This window comes from Tachyglossus aculeatus, chromosome 2, assembly GCF_015852505.1.
Source record: "Tachyglossus aculeatus isolate mTacAcu1 chromosome 2, mTacAcu1.pri, whole genome shotgun sequence".
NCBI lineage: Eukaryota > Metazoa > Chordata > Mammalia > Monotremata > Tachyglossidae > Tachyglossus > Tachyglossus aculeatus.
Window position 1 is genome coordinate 39,369,181 of NC_052067.1, and position 26,891 is coordinate 39,396,071.

Consider the following 26,891-nt stretch of genomic DNA (forward strand, 5'->3'; position numbering starts at 1 on the left):
ATGCTTTTGTCAGAAAACTTACGGGGGAATGTCGCCGGCTTCTCTGCCTGTTTGGTGATGGATCCTCCAGGGGGAGGATCATGTGGCCTGCTATGATGAGGGATGAAAGAAAATGGCTGTGTGGAGAAGAAGGAGGAAAAGGAGGAGGATGAGGAGAAGGAATCAATCAATCAATCGTATTTATTGAGCGCTTACTGTGTGCAGGGCACTGTACTAAGCGCTTGGGAAGTACAAGTTGGCAACATATAGAGACAGTCCCTACCCAACAGTGGGCTCACAGTCTAGGAGGGGGAGACAGAGAACAAAACCAAACATACTAACAAAATAAAATAAATAGAATAGATATGTACAAGCAAAATAAATAAATAAATAAATAGAGTAATAAATATGTACAAAGATATATACATATATACAGGTGCTGTGGGGAAGGGAAAGAGGTAAGACGGGGGGATGCAGAGGGGGGTGAGGGGGAGAGGAAGGAGGGGGCTCAGTCTGGGAAGGCCTCCTGGGGGAGGTCAGCTCTCAGTAGGGCCTTGAAGAGAGGAAGAGAGTTAGCTTGGCGGATGGGCAGAGGGCCCAGGAAGAGAGGGAAAGGGAGGAGGAGAAGAAGGAGGAAGAAAAGGAGGAGGAGGAGGAATAAGAGAGGGAGCTGAATAGGAGGTGGAGGGAACAGAAGGAAGACAACAAAGAGGAGAATAAGAAGGAGAACAAGAAAGAGGAGGAGGAGAGTGAAGAGGAGAAGAATGAGGAGGAGGAAACCACTTTGCCATGAAAGCAGCTGACTTACCAGGGAGCAGGGCAGAGAGAAGGAGAGTGACAGACCTCAGCATGTCTCTACCTGCAGTGTTCCGGCTCTGGAGAGGAGACAAGGAGGAGAAGATGGTAGCTCCCAGCTGAACCTGAGCACCAACTGGTCTGAAGTGGAGCCTGGGCCTTCGGGTTGGAGCAGTGAGTTGCCGAGGTCTCCGCTCTGCTGACTGGCTGGGCTTCTTGCCTTTTGACTGGGATTGAGGGTGGAGGGTACAATTGCTTGGTGGCCGAATGCTTGTCGGCCCCCAGGGAATATTGGGGTGGGGGGGAGAAAGAGATGAATTATGTGTCTCGCTTCCCTTCACCACCTTCCAATTCCAGATCAATGGAGTTCATGGTGGTTCAGAGCAGGCATATGAAAACCATCACCAGAGAACAGTGCTCTGCTCTGGCTCCACCATCTGGTCTTCTCAGAATGAAGCTGGGGAAAAAGCTGAGGAATCACTAAGATTTTCTATCATAATAATAACAATGGTATTTGTTAAGCACTTACTGTGTGCACAGCACTGTTCTAAGCACTGGGGAGGTTACAAGGTGATCAGGTTGTCCCACGGGGGGCTCACAGTTTTAATCCCCATTTTACAGATGAAGTAACTGAGGCACAGAGAAGTTAAGTGACTTGCCCAGTGTCACACAGCTGACAGTTGGCGGAGCTGGAATTTGAACCCATGACCTCTGACTCCAAAGCCCAGGCTCTTTCCACTGAGCCACGTTTCTTCTCTATCAGGTGGCAGCCAGAGTCTTAGAGGAGATCGATCAGCTCTGTGCCGATCCTCGCTCCTTTCCCACCACAATCCAGTGCACACACTTTTCTCCTTGATCACCAACCTCCTCGCTGTGCCTCAGTCTCACTGTTCTCATCATCCAGCTATTGCTCATGTCCTTCCTCCTGCCGGGAAGCATCTCCCACTTCACAAATTTCAGACCCCTGCTCTCCCCAACTTTGAAGCCCCATTGAAATGAAACCTCCTCCAGGAAGCCTTCCCAAACTAATCTCTCAACTCTTCACCTGATTCTCCCTCCCTTCTGCATTGTCTTTGTACTTGGATCTGGTCCCCGGATACTCACCCCACCCTCCCCCACAACACTTACCTCCATATCCTTAAACTTCACTGCTTCCCCTTACATATAACTTTAATGTCTGTCTCCCCTGCTAGTCTGTATGCTCTTTGAAGGCAGGGATTTTGTCTGTCTACTCTATTTTAGTCTCCTAATCGCTTAGTTCAGTGTCCTGTAACCCAGCAAGTTTTCAGTAACTATCAGTGAGAGACCGATTGATTAGGGAAGGAGAGGGGAGATTTTTAGTATAGCCTGGGGGCATAGTGAGGGGCATTTGGTCCACCCTGTAGGATCTTTGGAATGAAAGTTGCTGAGTGGGTGGTCCCAGACAGGTTGTCATTGCTAGTTTACAGGTTTAGGCTCTAAAGCGACCCTGGGTGGGTGGATGGGGCTCAGGAAAGATGTTGGATTGTCTCAGAACCCCGGGGACATGAAAGTCAGAGTGTCCTTCTACAGCCGCTGACCCTGGGAGATGATGGGGTCATCTGCTCAGACAGCAGGGCTGGGAAGACACTTGTGTCCGAGAAGGGGATGAGGGGAACTGTGCTCTGTGCCCAACCTGTGGATGGGGCTCCAGACTTTGTTCCCAAGAACAGAGCTGCAGTTCAGAACTGTTTGCACCAGAAACTATTCTGAAGCCCCTCTTCGTTTGCCAGGGAGATTTAAACGGCAGGTAAAATTCAGTGCCAAAGCTGTGAGAGTTAGGCTGTGCCCCTGGTGACCACAGACAGCAAATTTTTGTATGAGGAGAGGAGGAATTTATGTTACCGCACAGTCCCAGCTGGCACAGTAATAGGTGCCAGCTTAATTATAATAATAGCATTTATTAAGTGCTTACTTGTGCAAAGCACTGTTCTAAGCGCTGGGGAGGTTACAAGGTGGATATATGTTGCCAACTTGTACTTCCCAAGAGCTTAGTACAGTGCTCTGCACACAGTAAGCGCTAAATAAATACGATTGATTGATTGATGAGGTTGTCCCATGGAGGGCTCACAGTCTTAATCCCCATTTTACAGATGAGGAAACTGAGGCCCAGAGAAGTTAAGTGACTTGCCCAAAGTCACACCGCTGACAAGTGGCGGAGCCGGGATTTGAACCCATGACCTCTGACTCCCAAGCCCAGCCTCTTTCCACTGAGCCACGTTGCTTCTCTGGTTCTGGATCTACAAGGTGCTGCTTTGGTTTTTGCTTCTGTACACGTAGATGTTCTTTGACTTGAATCCTGGATCCAACTTGGGTCAGGATGTGTCCAGGTCATAGTAGAGCAGGTGCTGAGGAGCGTTCCCAAGTTTCTGGTGATACCAGTAGATGTAGGTGATGCTTTTGTCAGAAAACTTGCAAAGGAATGTCTCTGGCTTCCCAGCCTGTTCAGTGATGGAGATCATTGGCTGGTCCAGGGTGAGCCCTGTGTGGCCTGTTGTGATGGGGGCAGGAGGTAAATGCTGTGATGAGGAGGAAGAGGAGGAGGAGGAGGAGACACAAGCAGCTCCAGAGGGAGCTAACCCAGGGCAAAAGCATCAGACTTACCAGGGAACAGGGCAGCAAGAAAGAGGGTGACAGGCTCCAGCATGTCTCCGCCTGCAGCAGTCGGGGCTCTGGGGAAGAGAGAAAGAGGCGATGATGGTGGTTCCCACCTGTCTCTGGGCCCCAAATAGGCTGAAATTGGCTTGGGGACCCTGGGTTTGGAGCAGTGAGTCACCAAGAAATCCACTCAACTGTTTGGTTGGGCTTCTTTCTCTCAACTGGGAAAAGAGTGATGATTGAGGTACCAGGATGTGATTACATGGTCACTATTTGCTTGTTGGCTGTGGGGGAGACTTGGAAGGAAAAAAGAGGTTATGTACTTCAGAGAGGCAGTAGGATAGAAGAGATAGAAAAGACCTGATGATAACACCACTCTTGGCTACTATTTCTCTCAGGAATGCTATGATCGGGTCTGTACTGCATTGAAATGCCAGTCAGTCAATAGTATGTACTGAACGCCTCCTATAGTGTACCAGGCGAGAGGTCACTTGGACTGATAAACTCAGACACTGACCTCCAGGGCTGTGCAGTCAGGCAGAGTGGATCTAATGCTGGAGAGAGAAACAATCAACTAGTATAACTTTAAGTAAGACTATAAGTTCCTTGTGGGCAGGGAACATAGCTATCAAATTTGTTATATTGCATTCTCCCAAGCACTTAATAGATTGCCAAAATGCACTTATTACTCAATAAATTGCTATAACTAATAAGGAGAGAGCAAGTGACTCATATCTTTCTCCTTGCTCCTGTCCTGTGTTCGATTGGTCCTGGGAAGAGGTGTGGGGTCTTGAATACCTGCCCAACTCTTTGCCCACCTCCATCCACGATCACGAGGGAACTCTCAATCTATGTAATGATAATAGCAATAGTGGTGGCATTTGTTAAAAGTTTCTTATATGCCAAGCACAGTACTGAATACTGGGGTAGATATTATCAGGACTACCACAATCCGTCACACCCTACCAATCAATCAGCTAATCAATCAGTGGTATGTACTTCATGCTTACTGTGTGCTTAGTGCTAAATAAACACCACCACTGTCATAATAGGACAGAGCTGAGAGTAAGAATGTTTATATGTGTATTGTGGGGCTCAGGTGAGTTATCCAAGCACCTAAGGATCAGAAATGAAGCATTTCCCTTAACGTATTTTAAGATCTGTCTCCACCACTAGATTGTCACTTTCTCGAGGGTTGGTTTGTGTCTTTATAATTTATTTGTACTCTCACGAGAGCTCAGTTTACCACAGTAATAATTATGGTATTTCTTAAGTGCTTACTATATGTCAGGCACTGTGCTAAGTACTGGGGCGAATAAGAGTAAGGCAAGTCAGAAAGAATTCCTGTCCCATGTGGGGCTCACAGTCGTAATCCCCATTTTACAGATGAGGTAACTGAGATACATAGAAATGAAGTGACTTTCCCAAGGTCACACAGCAGGCAAGTGGCAAAGCCGGGGTAAGAACCCATGACCTTCTGACTCCCAAGCCTGTGCTCTATCCACTAGGCCATGCTGCTTCTGTAGTATAGTATCCTCGTGACTACGGTTGTGTAAAGGTTTCAGGCACCGTGCTCTCCAGTGCAGCGATTATACTAAAGTGTTCAGTTCCAGCACCAAGCTCATCGTCGTTGGTAGGTATGGAGGGAATTCCTTCTGTAGAGATTAGGGTCCAGCCGGGCCCCGATGCTGAAAGCCCCTAGAAAGCTTCCCAAACAGGGGCTCCCTAACTACCCCAACCAAGACATCTTTACTGTGGCCTGATTTACATCTTCCCCAGGTCTTTGCACAGTGCTTCGCATGCACTAAGCACTTAAAATACTATCACCGTGTAGCTAACACTGGGAAATTTTGGCAGGAACGATCAGCCCTGAAAGGTGATTTCCCAGGAGAAGTTTCTTCCTCCTGGGAGTCTTATGCCCTTTTGAGAACCAAAGTGAAACTTTTTCAGGTGCCGCCTACAGGAAAACTCAAATAATAGAATCCACGAGTGCGGCTTAAATCTATGATTCAATTCTAGACTTAAAGCTCATTATGGTGAGGGAATGTGCCTGCCAATTCTGTTGTCCTGCACTCTTCCAAGTACTTAGTACAGTGGTATGCACAAAGTTAGCACTCAATAAATACCATCGATTGATTGCCCTCTCTAAGACTTCAGTGGCAGTTTTTGTAACTCTGTATCATACTATGAGGCTGGGGAAAGTCTCTGGAACTGGCACGAAGCTTGGTGTAACAGAAACGGCGTTCGGATTGACATGTTCGCTGTTCAGGCCACTGAAAGACGGCTAAAGTAGCCAATGTGACTTGTGGATGCTTTGAATATGCCAAAAAGGATGGCTTGTATTTCTAAGGGTCTTTAATGGTTGGTTAGGTACCATGGCTGAAGGCCCTGGGAATTGGGAATTCATCTGGTTCTGAGTTCTCCTTGCTAAGGGCCTAAGATATAGGATGGTTTGGAGGCATTCTGGTCTCTGTAGAACTTTTCAAAGGTGATGGTGTTAGAATGCCTTCCTTAAATGAAATCAATACAGTTCTAGTGAAAAATGACCAAGGAGGACATTGTATTAATCAATCAGTCAAGGGTATTTATTGAGTGCTTATTGTGTGAAGAGCACTGTACTGAGCGCTTGGGAAAGTACAGTATAATAGAATAGGTAGAACCAATGCCAGCTGGCGAGGAGCTAACTTACAGACTTCTGATCACATCTGATCGCATAGAGAAGCAGCGTGACTCGTGGAAAGAGCCTGGGCTTTGGAGTCAGAGGTCATGGGTTCAAATTCTGGCTCGGCCAATTGTCAGCCGTGTGACTTTGGGCAAGTCACTTAACTTCTCTGTGCCTCAGTTACCTCATCTGTGAAAATGGGGATTAAGACTGTGAGCCCCCCATGGGACAACCTGATAACCTTGTAACCTCCCCAGTGCTTAGAACAGTGCTTTGCACATAGTGAGTGCTTAATAAATGCTATTATTATTGTTAATATCTGTGCAAGGTTACCCTAAAGCCCATTGAACTCTGGTCCAAGGGTTAAATGTGCAGAGGGAGGCTTCAGCAATGAATCAGAAGGATTCCACTTTAACTTACCAGGAAAACTAGCCAGAATCCCAAATGCTGAGAAATGGATTAAAGGAAATTTAGCCGTTCACCTGCTAAAGCAATGATCGTGAACAATTTTATGTTCTGACGTGGATTGGCCTCCTGGAGGTGAACACAAATCAATACCAATAACTGTCTTTTTCTTTACTTTATGAAAATTCACATTCAACATTCTAATTTCCTCTATGAAAGTATTCAAATAAATTATTTAAATAATGCTGAGGAGATCTGAAATGAGTACACTTGTTCATGCATCTGAATAGATATTTGTTCAGACTATGATTCAGTAGTATGATTCAACATTTGTCTGCTGTGTGATCTTGGGCAAGTCACTTAACATCACGTACCTCAACTGCAAAATCAGGATTGAGACTGTGAGTCCAATGTGGATCTTTGACTGTGTTTAGCCTGATTAACTTGTTCTAATCTCAGCACTTAGTACACTGCCTGGCACATAGAAAGTGATTAATGAATACCATTAAAAAATAACCAAAAAACCACCCTGACTAATCAACATACTTTCATATTTTTTGAAATTCCCTCTACATGACACATCACTGATTAATGACATTTTAATGAAAGCATTTTGATCAATAGTTTCTTTAAAGATCCTTTAAAGCTTACAAGTAGTGTAAGTTTGTTGTGGGAAAAGCTTGTTGTGGGAAGGAACTGTTCTACCACCTCTGTTATAGTATATTCTCCCAAGCATTCAGTACAATGCTCTGCACAGTCAGTAAATACTCAATAAACAGGATCGATTAAGAGAAGACTGATTCATGATAAGTGGAAGAAAGAGAGCTTGGCATGGTTCTTGGGTTTTTGTCTGCCAAACACGAGACACACGGAATTCCTTAATGAGGTTCTATATTGGGTCAGACATAAGGGATAGTCAAAAGAAATTAGTATGAAACTACTAAAAATGAATGAGAATCTAGTCATATAGAGAACAAGAATATTAAATGGTGGGAGACGCCCCATTTGATCAATAATAATGATAATAATAATGATGATTATAGTATTTGTTTAGCACTTTCTATGGGTCATGCACCATACTAAGCACTTGGGTAGATACATGGTAATCAGGTTAGGCACTGTCCCTGTCCCACAGGGGGCTCCTAGTTCATTCATTCAATCGTATTTATTGAGCACTTACTGTGTGCAGAGCACCGTACTAAGTGCTTGGAGAGTACAATTCAGCAATAAAGAGAGACAATCCCGGCCCACACCAGGCTTACAGTCCAGAAGGGGAGAGACAGGCATCAAAACAAGTAAACAGGCATCAATATAAATAAATAGAATTCTAGATATAGCCACATCAAAGCAAGTAAACAAGCATTAATATAAGTTGGAGGGAGAATACACATTGAATCTCCATTTCGCAGATGAGGCAACTGAGTCACAGAGAAATTAAGTGACTTGCCCAAGATTATACAACAGGTAAGTGGAAGAACTGGGATTAGAACTCAGGTCTTCTGATTCCCTGGCCCTTCCCCTTTGCATTAGGCCATGCTACTTCTCCAGTTGATTATCTGATTGATTTCATTGGCATATCAATGTGGGATTCATCAAAATGTCAAGACCTTATTCATTGATAAAAAAAATGACTTTCATCAAGGAGCACAGAAAGTAAAGCAGGTTTGAATTTGAGGTATCTTGAGGCTAAGATGTCTTTGGATGCCCACCAAGAATATGAAGGGCTTTTTCTTCTATAATTTAGGATGAAAATTTGGTTCATTTCACAACAGAAATTCTAAAAAAACTGTGAGCCCATTGTTGGGTAGGGACTGTCTCTATCGCTGAATTGTACTCTCCAAGCGCTTAGTACAGTGCTGTGCGCACAGTAAGCTCTCAATAAATACAATTGAATGAATGTGCAAAGCTGCTCTCTTCTAAATAATAATAATAATAATGTTGGTATTTGTTAAGTGTTTACTATGTGCTGAGCACTGTTCTAAGCGCTGGGTAATACAGGGTAATCAGGTTGTCCCACGTGGGGCTCACAGTCTCAATCCCCATTTTACAGATGAGGTAACTGAAGCACCGAAAAGTTAAGTGACTTGCCCAAAGTCACACAGCTGACAAGTGGTGGAGCCAGGATTAGAACCCATGACCTCTGATTCCCAAACCCGTGTTCTTTCCACTAAGCCACGCTGAATTCTCAGTGCTACAAGTTGGGTGTTTATGGAAGTTTGGGGTTCTGAAATTATGTCGACTAGACTCCCTCAAGTCTGTAAGCTCCTTGAGGGAAGATAACTCCAATTCTGTTATATTGTACTCTCCCAAGTGCTTACTATAGTGCTCTGCACTCATTAAATACCACCAATTGATTGATGATTAATTCTATTTATTCTGGTGGTTTTGACACCTGTCTACTCATTTTGTTCTGTTGTCTGTCTCCCCCTTCTAGACTGTTAGCCCGTTGTTGGGTAAGGACCGTCTCTACGTTGCCAACTTGCACTTCCCAAGTGGTTAGTACAGTGCTCTGCACACAGTAAGCGCTCAATAAATATGATTGAATGAATGAATGAACGAATTTGAACCCTGTTATGTGATATCATTCACCCGATTCCATTTCTTTCAGGTTTGTTGTAATTGTCATGCAGTGGTGGAATTCAGATCTCCGAAATTTTGTCTTCTATTTTATTTTATTCCCAGAGGGAGCTGCTACCCCAAAAGCTCCTGAACCCATCAAGTTTTTCCCATCTTCACTAGAGCAGGAAAAGCAAGAGACGGAAACTTACATTTGCCTCTTAAAGGATTTTTACCCCGATGTTATCAGAATGCATTGGAAGGAAGAGGGGAGCGATAAGATCTTGGAGTCCCAGCAGAGTGACCCATTCCAGGTGAAGGACAAGTACTGGCAGTTGAGCTGGTTGACTGTTACTAAATCGTCCCCGGGGAAAATTTACAAATTGATATACCGACATGAGAAGACTGGTCGGGTAGAAAACGAAGAGCTGTTTCCGGCACCAGGTAGGTCTTGCTCGCAGATGGAGAACTACTGACACTTTGATGTGGTTGATGATTTGAAACCCAAGTAGACAACAGTCAGGATCTACTTTGAAGTGACACAGATAATTTTACTGGCATGATCTAACCCTGTGTTCTAATCCTGGCTCTTCCACTTATCTACTTCGTGACCCTGGGCAAGTAACTTCACCTCTCTGTGACTCAGTTACCTCATCTATAAAACGGGGATTAAGAACGTGAGCTGCATGTGAAACAGAGTCTGTGTCCAACCTAACTCATATCTACCCCAGTGTTTTGGTATTTATTGCAATGCCTGGCACATAATAAACACTTAACAAATATCATAAAAAAAGAAAAAAAAAATCCTTGAGATGCCCCTAAACTCCCTAAGTGCTAAACAAATACCATACCCATCCACCCAAAGTCAACCCTTGCTGTCTTGAGAAGGCCCTAAACTCCTTTTTTGTCTTGTTTCAGTTTGTTTGCTTTACTTGTACTTAAATAATTTCTGAGCTATTTGTTTCTTGCACTTAACACATTTATATGCAAAAACCTGTTTGATTGCATTTTGGCAATAACAAACTGACCCCAAGAAAATCAATCAATTGGTGGTATTTACTGAGCATTTATTGTGTGCAGAGCACTCTATTAAGGGCTCGAGAGAAAAGCCAAGAGACTCAGAGCAGCCAAAAGCCTGGGGCAGGTCCAGTCCTGTGATGTTTTAGTGGATAAGTGTTGAACACTGGATCTTCTCCCCAACAAGGATGAGTTGGTTCAGGCCCTGCCTTTCAGACTGTCTCTCTTCATTACAACATTTCCTTCATTAGACTGTAAGTGGCTTAAGGGTAGGAATCATGTCTTCCAATTCTATTTTTGTGTACTTTCCTAAGTATTTTCTACAGTGCTCTGGATTCGGTAAGTGTACAGTAAATACAATTGATTGATTGATTGATTGATCAGTGTACCTTCCCCAAGGACACAAACATTTTTCCATATATTCCATCTTGACTTTTTGGGAAAAGAAGAATCTCTGAATGCCGAGACTGCTATTGTCCAGGAAAATCTTTTGGTTCTAAAATAAAAGACTTCCTTTCCTTTCACCTGACTGGTAGGACTCTAGAAAACCCTTCATGCCTTCATCCAGACAGCGATGCAAATGGCAGGGGCTTCTTTGTGAGGAAATCCTTTCTTCTCGTATTATTACGTACAAGTGTCTGTGCAAGCCATAAATATTTGGTTTTTATTTAAGATGGAAGCCATCACGTGCCGTCATGCAGGCATTGGGTTTGAGCAGGAAATTATGAAGAATGAGATTATCACTGCAGGGCTTATTTCAATTTTTCTCAGTGGAATTTTAGCAGGTCTTTCTGTAGGGATGAATATGGATATTTCTATAGGACTGGCTTAAAAACTGCTCTAATCCTTGTGTTTGTTCCTTCTAGCTTCTGTCCCCACCACCACTTCTCCAGCAGCCTCTACTATGGTTGAAAGTAAGTCTCTCTTTGTTTTGGCCATACTCTAGGGAATGGTGACATCTCCATTCATGGCCTTCCCATGATGTATGGGACACAGGACCTTTCCCCAGTTTAGTGACTGTAGAAAGAATGGGAAAGATTCCCAAAGATCTGGCCCTCCTATTCCCTTCTCCTTTGTCAGGACCCCCAGCCTACCTTGGGTTAAGTCCCATTCTGTATTGAGAGAAGTGTTCAGCTCTTAGAAGCAGTGTGGCCAAGTGGAAAGAGTGCCAGACTGTGAAGATGTGGGTTCTAATACCAGCTGGACTACATGTCTGCTCTGTGACTTTGGGTAATTCACTTCACCTCTCTGTGCTTCAGTGACTTCATCTGTAAAACGGGGATTAAGACTGCGATCCCCCATTTGGGACAGGGATTGTGTCCAACCTGTTTCTCCTGTGGCTACCCCATGATTTAGTACAGTGCCTGGCACAAAGTAAGTGCTTAACAAATACCATAAAAAGCACAAAAAACTCTTGAGAAGCACTGATGCTCCTTACCCTTCTTGTATGTTTGCTTTACTGCTACTTAACAAATTTCCGAGCTATTTGTTTCTTGCCCTTCTTACACCTGTTTCTTGCAATTCACCTATATGCAAAAAACAGTGCAATTGCATTTTGGCAGAACAAACTGACTTTAAGAAAATCAATCCATCTGTGGTGTTTATTGAGCATCTATTGTGTGCAGAGCACTGTACTAAAAGCTTGGGAGAAAAGCCAAGAGACTGTGTAGCCAAAAGCCTGGGGCCCGTCCAGACCCATGGTGTTTTAGCAGAAAAATGTTTTTCCACTGGATCTTGTCCCCAAAAGGGATGAGTTGGCTCAGGCTCTGCCTTTGAGACTGTCTCGCTTCTTTACAACATTTCTCCCACTAGACTGTAAATTCCTAGAGTGTTATGATCAGGACTACTAACTCTATTTTCTTGTACTCTCCCAAGTGTTTCCGACAGTGCTCGGCACACAGTAAGTGTTCCTAAAATACCACTGATTGATTGATTGATGTAGCTTCTAAAAGGACACAAACACTTCTCCTTATTTACCCTCTTGTCTATTATGGGAAAAAAAGAATTTCTGAATGCTGGGAATGCTATTTTGCAGGAAACTCTGCTGATTCCAAAATAAAAGACTTTCTTTCCTTTCACCTGCCTGTGAGGACTCTCATGCCTTTCATGCCTTCATCCCAACACCAGTGAGGATGGCAGGGATTTCTTCCTGGGGAACTCCTCTCTTCCCATGCCGTTATGTGCATGTGTCTGTGCAAGGCATAAATGTTCAGGCTTTATTTAAGATAGAAGTCATTACATGCCAATATGCAGGCATTTTGTTTGAGCCAGAGGTTATGAACATTTCAATTATCACTGTGGGATTTGTGCCATTTTTCTCAGTGGAATTGTAGCAGTTCTTTCTGTAGGGATGAATGTAGATATTTCGACTGACCTGGCTTAGAAACAGCTCTAATTCTTGTGTTTGTTCCACTTAGCTTCTGTCCCCACCACCACTTCTACAGAAGCCTTTACTACGGTTGAAAGTAAGTCTTCGTTTGTTATAGCTGCAGTCTAGGGAATGGTGATGTCTCTGTCCTTGGCCTTGAGTGCTTGTTAAGACTTCCCAGCTTATTGAATATAGAAGGAATTTAAGATCGAAGACATTACACGCTGATATGCAGGCATTTGTTTTGTGCCAGAGGTTATGAAGAATATGATTATCACTGTGGTGCTTATTGCAATTTTTCTCAGTGGAATTTTAGTTGGTCTTTCTTTAGGGATGCATGTGGGTATTTCCGCTGACCTGGCTTAAAAACAGCTCAAATTCTTGTGTTTGTTCCTTCTAGCATCCGTCCCCACTACCACTTCCACAGAAGCCTCTACTACAGTTGAAAGTAAGTCTTTCTTTGTTATGGCTTCAGTCTAGGGAATGGTGACATCTCTGTCCTTGGCCTTCAGTGCTTGTTAGGATTTCCCAGCTTATTGATTGTAGAAAGAATTTAAGATTGAAGACATTACATACTGATATGCAGGCATTTGTTTTGAGCCAGAGTTTATGAAGAATATGATTATCATTATGGAGCTTAATGCAATTTTTCTCAGTGGAATTTTAACAGTTCTTTCTGTAGGGGTGAATGTGGATATTTCAACTGTCCTGCCTTAAAAACAGCTCTAATTTTTTTGTTTGCTCCATTTAGCTTCTGTCCCCACCACCACTTCTACAGAAGCCTCTACTACAGTTGAAAGTAAGTCTCCCTTTGTTATGGCTGCAGTCTAGGGAATGGTGACATCTCTGTCCTTGACCTTCAGTGCTTGTTAGGAATTCCCAGCTTATTGAATGTAGAAAGAATTTAAGATAGAAGACATTACATGCTGATATGCAGGCATTTGTTTTGAGCCAGAGTTTATAAAGAATATGATTATCATTATGGAGCTTATTGCAATTTTTCTCAGTGGAATTCTAGCAGTTCTTTCTGTAGGGATGCACGTGGATATTTTGACTGACCTGGCTTAAAAACAGCTCTAATTCTTTTGTTTGCTCCATTCAGCTTCTGTCCCCACCACCACTTCTACAGAAGCCTCTACTACAGTTGAAAGTAAGTCTCCCTTTGCTATGGCGGCAGTCTAGGGAATGGTGACATCTCTGTCCTTGGCCTTCAGTATTTGTTAGGACTTCCCAGCTTATTGAATGTAGAAAGAATTTAAGATAGAAGACATTACATGCTTATATGCAGGCATTTGGTTTGAGCCAGAATTTATGAAGAATATGATTATCATTATGGAGCTTAATGCAATTTTTCTCAGTGGAATTTTAACAGTTCTTTCTGTAGGGGGTGAATGTGGATATTTCAACTGACCTGGCTTAAAAACAGCTCTAATTATTGTGTTTGCTCCATTTAGCTTCTGTCCCCACCACCACTTCTACAGAAGCCTCTACTACGGTTGAAAGTAAGTCCCCCTTTTTTATGGCTGCAGTCTAGGGAATGGTGACATCTCTGTCCTTGACCTTCAGTGCTTGTTAGGACTTCCCAGCTTATTGAATGTAGAAGGAATTTAAGATAGAAGACATTACATGCTGATATGCAGGCATTTGTTTTGAGCCAGAGTTTATGAAGAATATGATTATCATTATGGAGCTTATTGCAATTTTTCTCAGTGGAATTCTAGTAGTTCTTTCTGTAGGGATGAACATGGATATTTTGACTGACCTGGAATAAAAACAGCTCTAATTCTTGTGTTTGTTCCTTCTAGCTTCTGTCCCCACCACCACTTCTACAGAAGCCTCTACTACAGTTAAAAGTAAGTCTCCCTTCATTATGGCTGCAGTCTAGGGAATGGTGACATCTCTGTCCTTGACCTTCAGTACTTGTTAGGACTTCCCAGCTTAGCGAATGTAGAAAGAATTTAAGATATAAGACATTACATGCTTATATGCAGGCATTTGGTTTGAGCCAGAATTTATGAAGAACATAATTATTATTATGGAGCTTATTGCAATTTTTCTCAGTGGAATAATATAATTATTGTCATGGAGCTCTAATTCTTGTGTTTGCTCCATTTAGCTTCTGTCCCCACCACCACTTCCACAGAAGCCTCTACTACGGTTGAAAGTAAGTCTCCCTTTGTTATGGCTGCAGTCTAGGGAATGGTGACATCTCTGTCCTTGACCTTCAGTGCTTGTTAAGACTTCCCAGCTTATTGAATGTAGAAAGAGTTTAAGATAGAAGACATTACATGCTGATATGCAGGCATTTGTTTTGAGCCAGAGGTTATGAAGAATATGATTATCATTATGGAGCTTATTGCAATTTTTCTCAGTGGAATTCTAGCAGTTCTTTCTGTAGGGTTGCACGCGGATACTTCGACTGACCTGGCATAAAAACAGCTCTAATTCTTTTGTTTGTTCCTTCTAGCTTCTGTCCCCACCACCACTTCTACAGAAGCCTCTACTACAGTTGAAAGTAAGTCTCCCTTTGCTATGGCTGCAGTCTAGGGAATGGTGACATCTCTGTCCTTGGCCTTCAATACTTGTTAGGACTTCCCAGCTTATTGAATGTAGAAAGAATTTAAGATATCAGACATTGCATGCTTATATGCAGACATCTGGTTTGAGCCAGAATTTATGAAGAATATGATTATTATTATGGAGCTTAATGCAATTTTTCTCAGTGGAATTTTAACAGTTCTTTCTGTAGGGATGAATGTGGATATTTCAACTGACCTGGCTTAAAAACAGCTCTAATTCTTGTGTTTGCTCCATTTAGCCTCTGTCCCCACCACCACTTCTACAGAAACCTCTACTACGGTTGAAAGTAAGTCTCCCTTCATTATGGCTAGAGTCTAGGGAATGGTGACATCTCTGTCCTTGACCTTCAGTGCTTGTTAAGACTTCCCAGCTTATTGAATGTAGAAAGAATTTAAGATAGAAGACATTACATGCTGATACGCGGGCATTTGTTTTGAGCCAGAGGTTATGAAGAATATGATTATCATTATGGAGCTTATTGCAATTTTTCTCAGTGGAATTCTAGCAGTTCTTTCTGTAGGGATGCATGTGGTATTTCCACTGACCTGGCTTAAAAACAGCTCTAATTCTTGTGTTTGTTCCTTCTAGCTTCTGTTCCCACCACCACTTCTACAGAAGCCTCTACTACAGTTGAAAGTAAGTCTCTCTTTGTTTTGGCTATAGTCTAGGGAATGGTTACATCTCCATTCATGGCCTTCCCATGCTCATTGGGAGATAGGACCTTTTCCCAGCTTAGTGACTGTAGAAAGAACATGAAACATTCCCAAGGATTTGGCCCTCCTGTTCCCTGTTCCTATGTCAGTACCCCCGGCCTACCTGGAAACCTTGGGTTAAATCCCATTCTGTATCGGGAAAAGTGTTCCTCTATTCGAAGCAGTGTGGCCTAGTGGAAAGAGTGCCAGATCGTGAAGACGTAGGTTCTAATCCTGGCTGCACCACATGTCTGCTCTGTGACCTTGGGTAATTCACTTCACCTTTCTGTGCCTCAGTGACCTCATCTGTAAAATGGGGATTAAAATTGTGATTCCCCCATTTGGGACAGGGATTGTGTCCAACCTGATTCGCCTGTGGCTACCCCATTGTTGAGTACAGTGCCTGGCACAAAGTAAGTGCTTAACAAATACCATAAAAAGCACAAAAAACTCTTCAGAAGCACGGACACTCCTTACTTTTCTTGTGTGTTTGCTTTACTGCTACTTAACAAATTTCTGAGCTATTTGTTTCTTGCCCTTCTTGCACCTGTTTCTTGCAACTCACCTATATGCAAAAAACAGTGCAATTGCATTTTGGCAGAACAAACTGACTTTAAGAAAATCAATCCATCTGTGGTGTTTATTGAGCATCTATTGTGTGCAGAGCAGTGTACTAAACGCTTGATAGAAAAGCTGAGAGATTTTGTGTAGCCACAAGCCTGGGGCCAGTCCCAGACCATGGTGTTTAAGCAGAAAAATGTTTTTCCACTGGATCTTGTCCCCAAAAAGGATGAGTCGGCTCAGGCTCTGCCTTTGAGACTGTCTCTCTTCTTTATAACAATTCTCCCACTAGACTGTAAATTCCTAGAGTGTTATGATCATTACTACTAACTCTATTTTCTTGTACTTTCCCAAGTGTTTCCATTAGTGCTCTGCATACAGTAAGTGTTCCTAAAATAACACCGATTGATTGATTGATGTAGCTTCTAAAAGGACCCAAACACTTCTCCTTATTTTCCCTCTTGTCTACTTTGAGAAAAAAAAATATTTTCTGAATGCTGGGAATGCTATTTTTTCAGGAAACTCTGTTGATTCCAAAATAAAAGACTTTCCTTTCACCTGATGAGGAAGACTCTAGGAGACCATTTCATGCATTGATCCCAACACTAGTGCAGATGGAAGGGGTTTCTTCCTGGGGAATTCCTCTCTTCTCATGCTGCTTTGTGTATGTGTCCGTGCAGTACATAAATGTTTGGTTTTTATTTAAGATCGAAGCCATTATATGCCATTATGCAGGCATTTTGTTTGAGCTGGAGGTTATGAAGAATTCAGTTATCACTGCGGAGTTTATGGTGATTTTTCTAAGTGGAATTTTAGCAGGTCTTTCTGTGGGCATGACTGTGGATATTTCCACTGAACTGGCTTAAGAACAGCTCTAATTATTGTGTTTGTTCCTTCTAGCTTCTGTCCCCACCACCATTTCTACAAAAGCCTCTACGACAGTTGAAAGTAAGTCTCTCTTTGTCTTGGCTGCAGTCTAGGGAATGGTGATGTCTCTTTCCTTGGCCTTCAGTACTTGCTAGGAGATAGCACCCTTTCCCATTCATTCATTCATTCATTCAATTATATTTATTGAGTGCTTACTGTGTGCAGAGCACTGTACCAAGCACTGGGGAAGTACAAGTTGGCAACATATAGAGATGGTCCCTACCCAACAGCGCGCTCACAGTCTAGAAGGGGGAGACAGACAACAAAACAAAACATATTAACAAAATAAAATAAATAGAATAAGTATGTACAAATAAAATAAATGAATAAATAGAGTAATAAATACAGACATATATACATATATACAGGTGCTGTGGGGAGGGGAAGGAGGTAAGGTGGGGGGGATGGGGAGTTGGAGGAGGGGGAGAGGAAGGAGGGGGCTCAGTCCAATCCTGTGGCATTTTAGTGACAGAGTTTTTGTCCCCTGGATCTTCTCCCTGATAAGGATGAGTAGGCTCAGGCTCTGCCTTTCAGACCATCTGTCTACTTCATAACATTTCCCCCATTTGATTGTAAGCTCTCTGAGGGTAGGAATCATGTCTACCAACTCTATTCTCCTGTCTTCTCCCATCTCCCAAGTGCTTACTATAGTGCTCTGCAAAGAGTAAATGCCATTGACTTATTGGTTGATTGGTGTGGTTTCCCCAAAGATGCAAATGTTTTTCCCTATTTTCCTTCTTGACTTTTTTGGGAAAAAAAAGAATTTCTGAATTCTGGGTCTTCTATTGTCCAGGAAACTCTGGTGATTCAAAAATAAAAGACTTCTTTTCCTTTCACCTGAAGGGGAGGATTCTAGGAAACCATTTCATGCCTTCATCCCAACACTAGTGCAGATGGCATGGATTTCTTCCAGGGGAATTCCTCTTTTCTCATGCTGTTTTGTATATGCGTCTGTACAGGGCATAAAATGTTTGGTTTTTATTTAAGATCAAAGCCATTACATGCTGACATGCATGCATTTGGTTTGAGCTGGAGGTTATGAAGGATTCAATTATCACTGTGGGGTTTATGGAGATTTTTCTAAGTGGAATATTAACAGGTCTCTCTGTGGAGATGATCATGGATATTTCCACTGAACCGGCTTAAAAACAGCTCTAATTCTTGTGTTTTTCCTCCTAGCTTCTGTCCCCACCACCACTTCTACAAAAGCCTCTACTGTGATTGAAAGTAAGTCTCTCTTTGTTTTGGCTGAAGTCGAGGGAATGGTGACATCTCCATTTTTGGCCTTTGGTGCTTGTAGAGAGATAGGACTCTTTCCCAACTTAGTGTCTGTAGAAAAAATGAGAGACTCCGAAGGATCTGGCTTTTCTACCCCCATTTCCTCTGTCAGGGCCCTCAGCCTACCTGAGGACCTTGGGTTAAATCCCATTCTGTATCCGGGAGAAGTGTTCATCCAATAGAAGCTGCGTGGTCTAGTGGAAAGAGTGCCGGACTAAGAAAACCTGGGTTCTAATCCTGCTTCTGCCATATGTTGGCTGTATACCATTGGGCGAGTCACTTAACTTTCTAGTGCCTCAATTTCCTCATCTTTAAAATGAGGTTTAATACTGTAAGCCCCCATGTGGAACAGGGACTGGTTTAACCTAATTAATCTGTAACTACCCCAGTTCTTAGTACAGTTCCTGGCACATAGTATGTGCTTAAAAATATCACAAAAAAACCCTCGAGAAGCACTTATACTCCTTATTTTTCTTGTTTCAGTGTATTTGCTTTACTTCTACTTAAAGGATTTCTGAGCCATTTGTTTCTTGCACTTAATATGTGATTGCATTTGGCAGAACTGATGGACCTTAAGAAAATCAGTTAACAGTGGTATTTACTGAGTGTTTATTGTGTGCAGAGCACTATACTGAGAACTTCAGAGAAAAGCAAAGGGACTGAGTAGCCAAAAGCCTGGGGCAGGTCCAGACCTGTGGCATTTTAGTGGAAAAATGTTTATTCATTGGATCTTCTCTGCAACAAGGATGAGTTGGCTCATACACTGTCTTTCAGACTGTCCCTCTTCTTTATAACATTTCTCCCACTAGATTGTAAGTTCCTTGAGGGTAAGGATCATGTCTACCAACCCATGTACTCTCCCAACTGCTTACTACAGTGCTCTGCACAGAGTTACTGTTCAGTATATATCATTGACTGATTGACTGATTGGTGTGGTTTCCCCAAAGACGAACATTTTTCCCTTTTTCCCCTCGACTTTTCTGGGGAAAAAAGAAGAATTTCTGAATGCTGGGACTGCTATTGTCCAGGAAACTCTGTTGATTCCAAAATAAAAGACTTCTTTTCCTTTCACCTTATGGGAGGACTCTAGGAAACTCATTCATGCCTTCATCCCGACAACAGGGCAGATGGCAGGGATTTCTTCTTGGGGAAATCCTCTCTTCTCATGCTGTTATGTGCATGTTTCTGTGCAGGACATAAATGTTTGATTTTAATTTAAGATTGAAGACATTCCATGGTTATATGCAGACATTTGGTTTGAGCCAGAGGTTATGAAGAATACAATTATCACTATGGAGCTTATTGCAGTTTTTCTCAGTGGAATTTTAATTGGTGTTTCTTTAGGTATGCAGATGGATATTTTCACTGAACTGGCTTAAAAGCAGCTCTAATTCTTGTGTTTATTACTTCTAGCTTCTGTCCCCACCACCACTTCTACAGAAGCCTCTACTATGGTTGAAAGTAAGTCTTCCCCTGATTTGGTTATAGTCTAGGGAATGGTGACATCTCCATTCATGGCCTTCCCATGCTCATTGGGAGATAGGACTTTTCCTCACTTTTCCTCAGCTCAGTGACTGTAGAAAGAATAAGAAAGGTTTCCAAAGACCTGGCCCTCCTATTCTCTGCTCCTCTGTCAGGATCCCCAGCCTACCTGGGAACCTTGGGTTAAGTCCCATCCCATATCTGGGAAAAGTGTTCACCCATTAGAAGCAGTGTAACCTAGTGGAAAGTTCGCCGGACTGGGAAGACCTAGGTTCTGATCCTGGCTGTATCGCACGTCTGCTGTGTGATGTTGGGTAAGTCACTTCACTTCTCTGTGCCTCAATTACCTCATATGTAAAATGGGGATTAAGATTGTGATCCCCCATGTGGGACAGGGATTGTGTCCAACCTGATTAGCTTGTGTCTACGCCAGGACTTAGTACAGTGCTTGGTATATAGTCAGAAATTAATTAATACCATAAATACCTCTTGAGAAGCACTGAAACTCCTTATGTTTCTTGTTTCAATGTGTTTGCCTTGCTTCTATTTTACAAATTTCTGAGCTATTTGTTTCTTTCGCTTCATTCATCTATATGCAAAAACCTGTGTGACTGCATTTTGGTAAGAACAAACTGACCTTAAGAAAATCAATCAATCATTGCTATTTATTGTGAGTTTATTGTGCACAGAGCACTGTACTAAGCACTTGGGAGAAAAGCAAAGAGACTGAGTAGCCAAAAGCCAGGGGCATATCCAGTCATGGGGAGTTTTAGGGGAAAAGTGCTTGTCCACTGGATCTTCTCCCCAGCAAGGACGAGTTGGCTCAGGCTCTGTCTTTCAGATCTTTTCTCTTCTTTGTAACATTTCCCCCACTAGATTGTAAGCTCCTTGAGGGTAGTGATCACGTCTACCACCTCTAGTATCTTCTACTCTACCAAATGCTTCCAACAGTGCTCTGCACACAATAAATATTCAGTAAATACCATGGATTGATTGGTTGATTGATTTGTTTAGCTTCCCCAAGGACACAAAAACTTCTCCCTATTTCCTTCTTGACTATTTTTGGGAAAAGAGGTATTCTGAATGCAGGGACTGCTATTGTCCAGGAAACTCTTTTGATTCTAAAATAAGAGGGTGCTTTTCCTTTCACTTGATGGGAGGACTCTGGGAAACCCTTTCATGTCTTCATCCTGGCACTGCTGCAGTTGGCAGGGATTTCTTCATGGGGAAAGCCTCTCTTCTTATTCCATTATAGGGCTGCTTCTGTGCAAGACATAAATGTTTGTTTTTTAATCAAGTTTGAAGTAATTCCATGCAGATATGCAGGCATTTGGTTTTGAGCTGGAAATTATGAAGAAGGAGATTATCACTGAGGGACTTATGGTGATTTTTCTCAGTGGAATTCTAGCAGGTCTTTCTGTAGGGATGAATGTGGGTATTTCCACAGAACTGGCTTAAAAATAGCTCTAATTGTCGTGTTTGTTCCTTCTAGCTTCTGTCCCCACCACCATTTCTACAGAACATTCTACTACAGTTGAAAGTAAGTCTGTCTGTTTTGGCTGCAGTCTAGGGAATGGTGACATCTCCATCCTTGGCCTTCCCATGCTCAGAGAGAGATAGAACCTTTTCCCAGCTTAGTGACTGTAGAAGAAATAAGAAAAGTTCCCAAGGAATTGGCCCTCCTACTCCCTGTTCCTCTATCAGGACCCCCAACCAACCTGGGAACCTTGGGTTAAGTCTCATCCTGTATCTCATAATGAGATGAGATACATCCTGAGAAGCAGCATGGCTCAATTCATTCATTCATTCATTCATTCAATTGTATTTATTGAGCGCTTACTGTGTGCAAAGCACTGTACTAAGTGCTTGGGAAGTACAAGTTGGCAGCATACAGAGAGGGTCCCTACCCAACAGTGGGCTCACAGTTCAGAAGACTTTCAATGGAAAGAGCCCGGGCTTTGGAGTCAGAGGTCATGGGTTCACATCTCGGCTCTGCCAATTGTCAGCTGTGTGACCTTGGGCAAATCACTTAACTTCTCTGTGCCTCAGTTACCTCATCTGTAAAATGGGGATTAAGACTGTGAGTCCTCTGTGGGACAACCTGATCACCTTGTAACCTCCCCAGAGCTTAGAACAGTGCTTTGCACATAGTAAGTGCTTAATAAATGTCATTATTACTATTATTATTATTATTATCTGGGAAATGGTCCATCCATTAGAAATTGTGTGGCCTAGTCAAAGAGTGTCAGACTGGGAAGACCTGGGCTCTAATCCCAGTTCCATCACATGTCTGCTGTGTGACCTTGGGCACACCACTTCACTTCTCTGTGCCTCAATTACTTCATCTGTAAAATGGAGAAGAAGACTGTGAGCCCACTTGTGGACAGGGAATGCATCCAACCTGATTAGCTTGTTTCTAGCCCAGGGCTTAGTACAGTGCTTGGCACATAGTAAGTGCTTAACAAGTACCATAAAAAGACCTCTTGAGAAGTACTTAACCTCCTTATTTTTCTTCTTTCAGTATGTTTGATTTACTTTTACTTATCAAATTTCTGAGCCATTTGATTATTGCACTTAATTCATCTATGCGCAAAAACCGAAGCCATTACATGCAGGCATTTGGTTTGAGCAGGAAGTTATGAAGAATGACATTATCACTGATGGGTTTATGGTGATATTTCTCAGTGGAATTTTAGCAGGTCTTTCTGTAGGGATGAATGTGGATATTTCCAAAGAACTGGCTTAGAAACAACTCTAATTGTCATGTTTGTTCCTTCTAGCTTCTGTCCCCACCACGACTTCTCCAGAAGCCTCTACTATGATTGAAAGTAAGTCTCTTTTTGTTTTGGCTGCAGTCTAGGGAATGGTGACATCTCCATCCTCGGCCTTCCCATGCTCAGAGATAGAGATAGAGATAGAACATTTTCCCAGCTAAGTAACTGTAGAAGAAATAAGAAAGGTTCCCAAGGAATTGACCATCCTACTCCCTGCAGGGAAACCAGCCTACCTGGGAACCTTGGGTTAAGTCCTATCCTGCATCTGGGAAATGTGTTCTTCCTTTAGAAACTTCATGGTCTAGTGGAAAGAGTACTCACCTGGGAAGACCTGGGTTCTAATACAGGTTCCACCACATGTCTGCTTTGTGACCTTGGGCAAGTCAATTCACTTTTCTCTGCCTCAATGACCTCATCAGTAAAATGGGGAGTAAGACGGTGAGCCCTCATGTGGGGCAGAGAATGTGTCCACTCTGATTAGCTTGTCTCTACCCCAGGGCTTAGTATAGTGCCTGGCACATAGTAAGCACTTAAGAAATGGCATTAAAATGTGATTATTATTATTATTATTATTACTGTTATTCACATTAATTAGATTCACTTCATAAGAACCCCGACTTTCTTTTTCCTTTATGTTCCTATTCACAAGAGTTGTGGGGAATAACAAAATTCCAAATGTAGGGAGCTGACACCTCCAGGAAATTCTTTTTGGTCAGAGGAAAGGCCCCTCTTCCTCTCACCTGATGGGGAGAATTCTGGGGAATAAGTTTATTCCTTCACACGGACCCTCGTGTGTCTGGAAGAGTTTATTTCTTGGCTGGATATTCTCTTCTCATATACAGATGTGTGCTTCAGTCCAGGGAATGAATGTTTGGCTTTCATGCATTTATGTAAAGTCATCCTACACTGACATACTAACATTTGGTTGGAGCTCAAAAGTCCATGACTATTGAGTAGTCCTGTAAAGTGTCTTTCTACAGTGGTAGATGTGAAAGTTTGCACTTGATTGACCTGAAAAGAGCTCTAATTCTTGTCTTCACTTCCTCTAGCTCTTCGCTCCACACTTTCCCCTCCAGCCAGGGAGGCCTGCACCACTGGTCCAGGTAAAGAACACAGGGATAAGTCTCTCTCTGCTCTGAGCTATGGCTCAGGTAAAGGGCCCTTTCTGTTCCATGGTCATCATCAGCTAGTGGTGGGATGGGTTGAGCTTCCCAGCCCATCTCTCATGGATAAAATGGACAGTTCCCTCAGGAGGGGAGGCGTTCTGGTGAAGGATAACTCATGAGTCCATGAAAGTGCCCAAACTCCTCTTGTATCTGTGCGACCCTCCCCTGCTAAATTGTAAGCTTCTTGAGGGCAGAGATCACATCAACTAATTCTACTGTACTCTCCCAAATGTTCCCTACAGCGTTTTCCACACAGTAAGCGCTCAATAAAAAACACTGCTCTGACCTAGGTTTTTTTTTTTTTTTACCTATCTCACAGGGTTTTTGCAAGGGAAAAGTTTAAAAAAGTAATGTGAGAGTGCTTTGGAAATAAAATTGCTAAACAAATACAAATTGGACTTGCACAGACAGCTTAGTTGTGCAGTTCTGAGGATTTTTCTTTTGTATCTGTAACCCCAGAAAGGAGTGGAGGGGCCCGGAAACCCACTGGGGATGCTGGTTGATGGGAAGGGCTTTATTCCCGAGAGAGGCTCTGCCCCGTGGCCCAACAGCCAGCCCTCCCCCGAAGCCCGGGTCCCCTAATCCTAACCCTAGTTACTATTATTATTAAGCTCCTTGGGGCAGGGACAGTGGCAGAGCCAGAATCAGAACCCATGACCTTCTGGCTCCTAGGCCCGTGCTCAATACACTATGCCAATCTGTTTCTCTTTAAAACGGTGTTTTTTATTGAGCACCTACAGTGTGGAGAACACTGTACTGAACATCTGAGAGCCCGGGTCCCCTAATCCTACCCTAGTTACTATTATTATTAAGTTCCTTGGGGCAGGGACAGTGGCAGAGCCAGAATTAGAACCCATGACCTTCTGGCTCCTAGGCCCGTGCTCGATATACTATGCCAATCTGCTTCTCTTTAAAACAGTGTTCGTTATTGAGCACCTACAGTGTGGAGAGCACTGTACCGAACATCTGAGAGTTCAATAGAATCAGTAGATATGATCCCTGCCTTCAAGAAGCTTTCAATCTAGCAGGGGACAATCAAGCAGATACAAGAGGAGTCTGGACACTTTCACGGACAATCGATCAATCAATCCCTGAGCTTACACAGTGTGCAAAGCCCTGAGCAAAGCACTTGAGAGAGTACAGTAGAGGTAGAGGACAGATCCCTGCCCTAAAGACACTTACGATAAAGTAACTTCAGGAGGGATTTGGACAGATTCACGGACGATCAGTCCACAGTGGGTTACAGGGATGTTGCAGGTGAAGTTGGGGTGTTAGATGGCCCAACTAGACAGGGAAGATATTCAGGAGGCCACCATCAAGTCGTTCCTCCCAGCATCCTGCTGGCATTGCCACTGTCAGAGTTCCAGGGAGGGGGAACACTGGTCTGGCATTGGTTTTGCATTGCTCACGTTTGATGTTTTTATTTCAGTTAAACAAGTTCTCCAGTCGGTGAACACGTATGCCTATTACACCTACACCATCCTTCTGCTCAAGAGCACCACATACTGCATCTTCATGCTGTTCCTTATTTATAAAAGAAACATGGCCAGTGGCAAGTGGAGAGAACTGGCCAGTTGCCATCTCCAGAGAAATGTGTGAGGGCCAACAGAATTTTCCTGGACCACACTCACAACTTCTCTTCGGATCTGCACACAAGGAGCAGAGCGGCACAAGGCTGTTTGACGTGTTATCGTTATTGCAGTTACAAGCAGTTCTTCTATGTAATCACCAGGCAGAGCTTTATTTTATGATTTTATTTTTAAACTGTAGAAGAAAGTGTGTGGTTTTAACAAGCCCTCTTTCATTGATTTTGCTTTTATGTTCTGGGCTTAGTTTTAGATTTATCTCTTATATTCTTCGTCAGTCGATCTAGTCACATAAATGAAAGCACCACTACCCGTGCTATCAAAAGTTGTGGAACTGTTCTTCTCTCGCTCCCATCAATAATTGATTTGTAAATGCTTGTCTCCCCCATGGGATTGTAAATTTCCACCCCGAATCCTTAGCCTGTGAGCCCCAGGTAGGGGCAGGGATTGTGTCTGATCTGTTTTATTTACCTCAGTGTTTAGTACAGTGCTGGCACTTTAGAAATGCCACAATTATTATTAGCTTCATCATTATTAAGAGCCTTGTGTCTGGGACTGTTTTTCATTTATACTGATGGCTTCTATGATAGGCACTCAATAAGCTTCTACGATAGGCACTCAATAAAAAGTATTGATTGAAAAACCTCCACATTTGAACACAATTTACTTTATTTTGATAAAATTCTTCACCAGGCTGAGGAAGGCAGTGGGGCGTAGTGGAAGGAGGGTAGAGTTGGCAGTCGGGAGATCATGGATCTCGATCAGGTTTGACCCAGCTCTGCTGGATGACTTTGGACAGATTCCCAAGTGCTTAATACAGTGCTCTGCACACAGTAAGCGCTCAATAAATACGATTGAATGAATGAATGAATTCCCTTTCCTCTCTAAACTTCAATTTTCCCCTCTGTAAAATGGGGCTAACACTAAATGCTGATTTTACTGGATCGGAAGCCCCCTGGCTTCCCCTCCCCGCCTCCCTTCCCCCGCTAAAATGGGCTTCCCCTGCCCCCCCGCTCACCACAGATGTGGTTCAACAGTGAGTACTGGGAGTGTGGCTGTTTTCTCCTTGGGCCTCTGTTGTGTTATTTTGTTTTTTGTTAGCCTGAGCGGAGGGGAGAAACACTCTTAGTGAAACTGGCTTGAACCTGTTAGGGTTCTGGAGGAGGCAGGGCTGTTTGTGCGACAAAGCGAGAAAACAGTTAACCCACTGGCAGCGCTGGTCCCCGGGCCTGGCCGCAGCTAAAGGAAACCCGTCAGAGCAGGCACCCGCCCGAGATAGGCATCGGGAGTGCAGCGGGGGCTGTGGTTGTCCCCGTCCCTCATCGACACCCCGGCGCACCCACCTAGAGCTCCAGCTCATGCAAGACACGTGGCCCACCCAAGCCTGGAGCCCGCAGACCGCTGTGGCATCATGCGCTGTTGCGAACCCCGAGCTCGACCAAGCCCA

General features: G+C 43.2%; 1 protein-coding gene across 1 annotated transcript; it reads left to right on the forward strand.

The window, feature by feature from the left end:
• On the forward strand, window positions 1-26,056 carry LOC119941205 (mucin-5AC-like). The gene is made up of 21 exons (XM_038761546.1): window positions 1-54; window positions 798-948; window positions 9,140-9,457; window positions 10,897-10,944; window positions 12,448-12,495; window positions 12,799-12,846; window positions 13,150-13,197; window positions 13,501-13,548; window positions 13,853-13,900; window positions 14,204-14,251; window positions 14,515-14,562; window positions 14,866-14,913; window positions 15,217-15,264; window positions 15,567-15,614; window positions 17,132-17,179; window positions 18,338-18,385; window positions 19,850-19,897; window positions 21,411-21,458; window positions 22,699-22,746; window positions 23,742-23,795; window positions 25,288-26,056. The coding sequence occupies exons 1-21, from the start codon at window positions 1-3 to the stop codon at window positions 25,455-25,457; spliced, it is 1,515 nt and encodes a 504-aa protein (XP_038617474.1). The 3' UTR covers window positions 25,458-26,056.
• Window positions 26,057-26,891: the final 835 nt, after the last annotated feature.

What these genes read in the sequence shown, in the direction of transcription:
- LOC119941205 (XM_038761546.1), top strand. Translation starts at nt 1, where the DNA reads ATGCTTTTGTCAGAAAACTTACGGGGGAATGTCGCCGGCTTCTCTGCC. An exon ending in AGCCTCTACTACAGTTGAAA is followed by an intron (nt 15,615 to 17,131) that starts GTAAGTCTCTCT and finishes TGTTCCTTCTAG; the next exon opens with CTTCTGTCCCCACCACCATT. An exon ending in AGCCTCTACTATGATTGAAA is followed by an intron (nt 22,747 to 23,741) that starts GTAAGTCTCTTT and finishes CACTTCCTCTAG; the next exon opens with CTCTTCGCTCCACACTTTCC.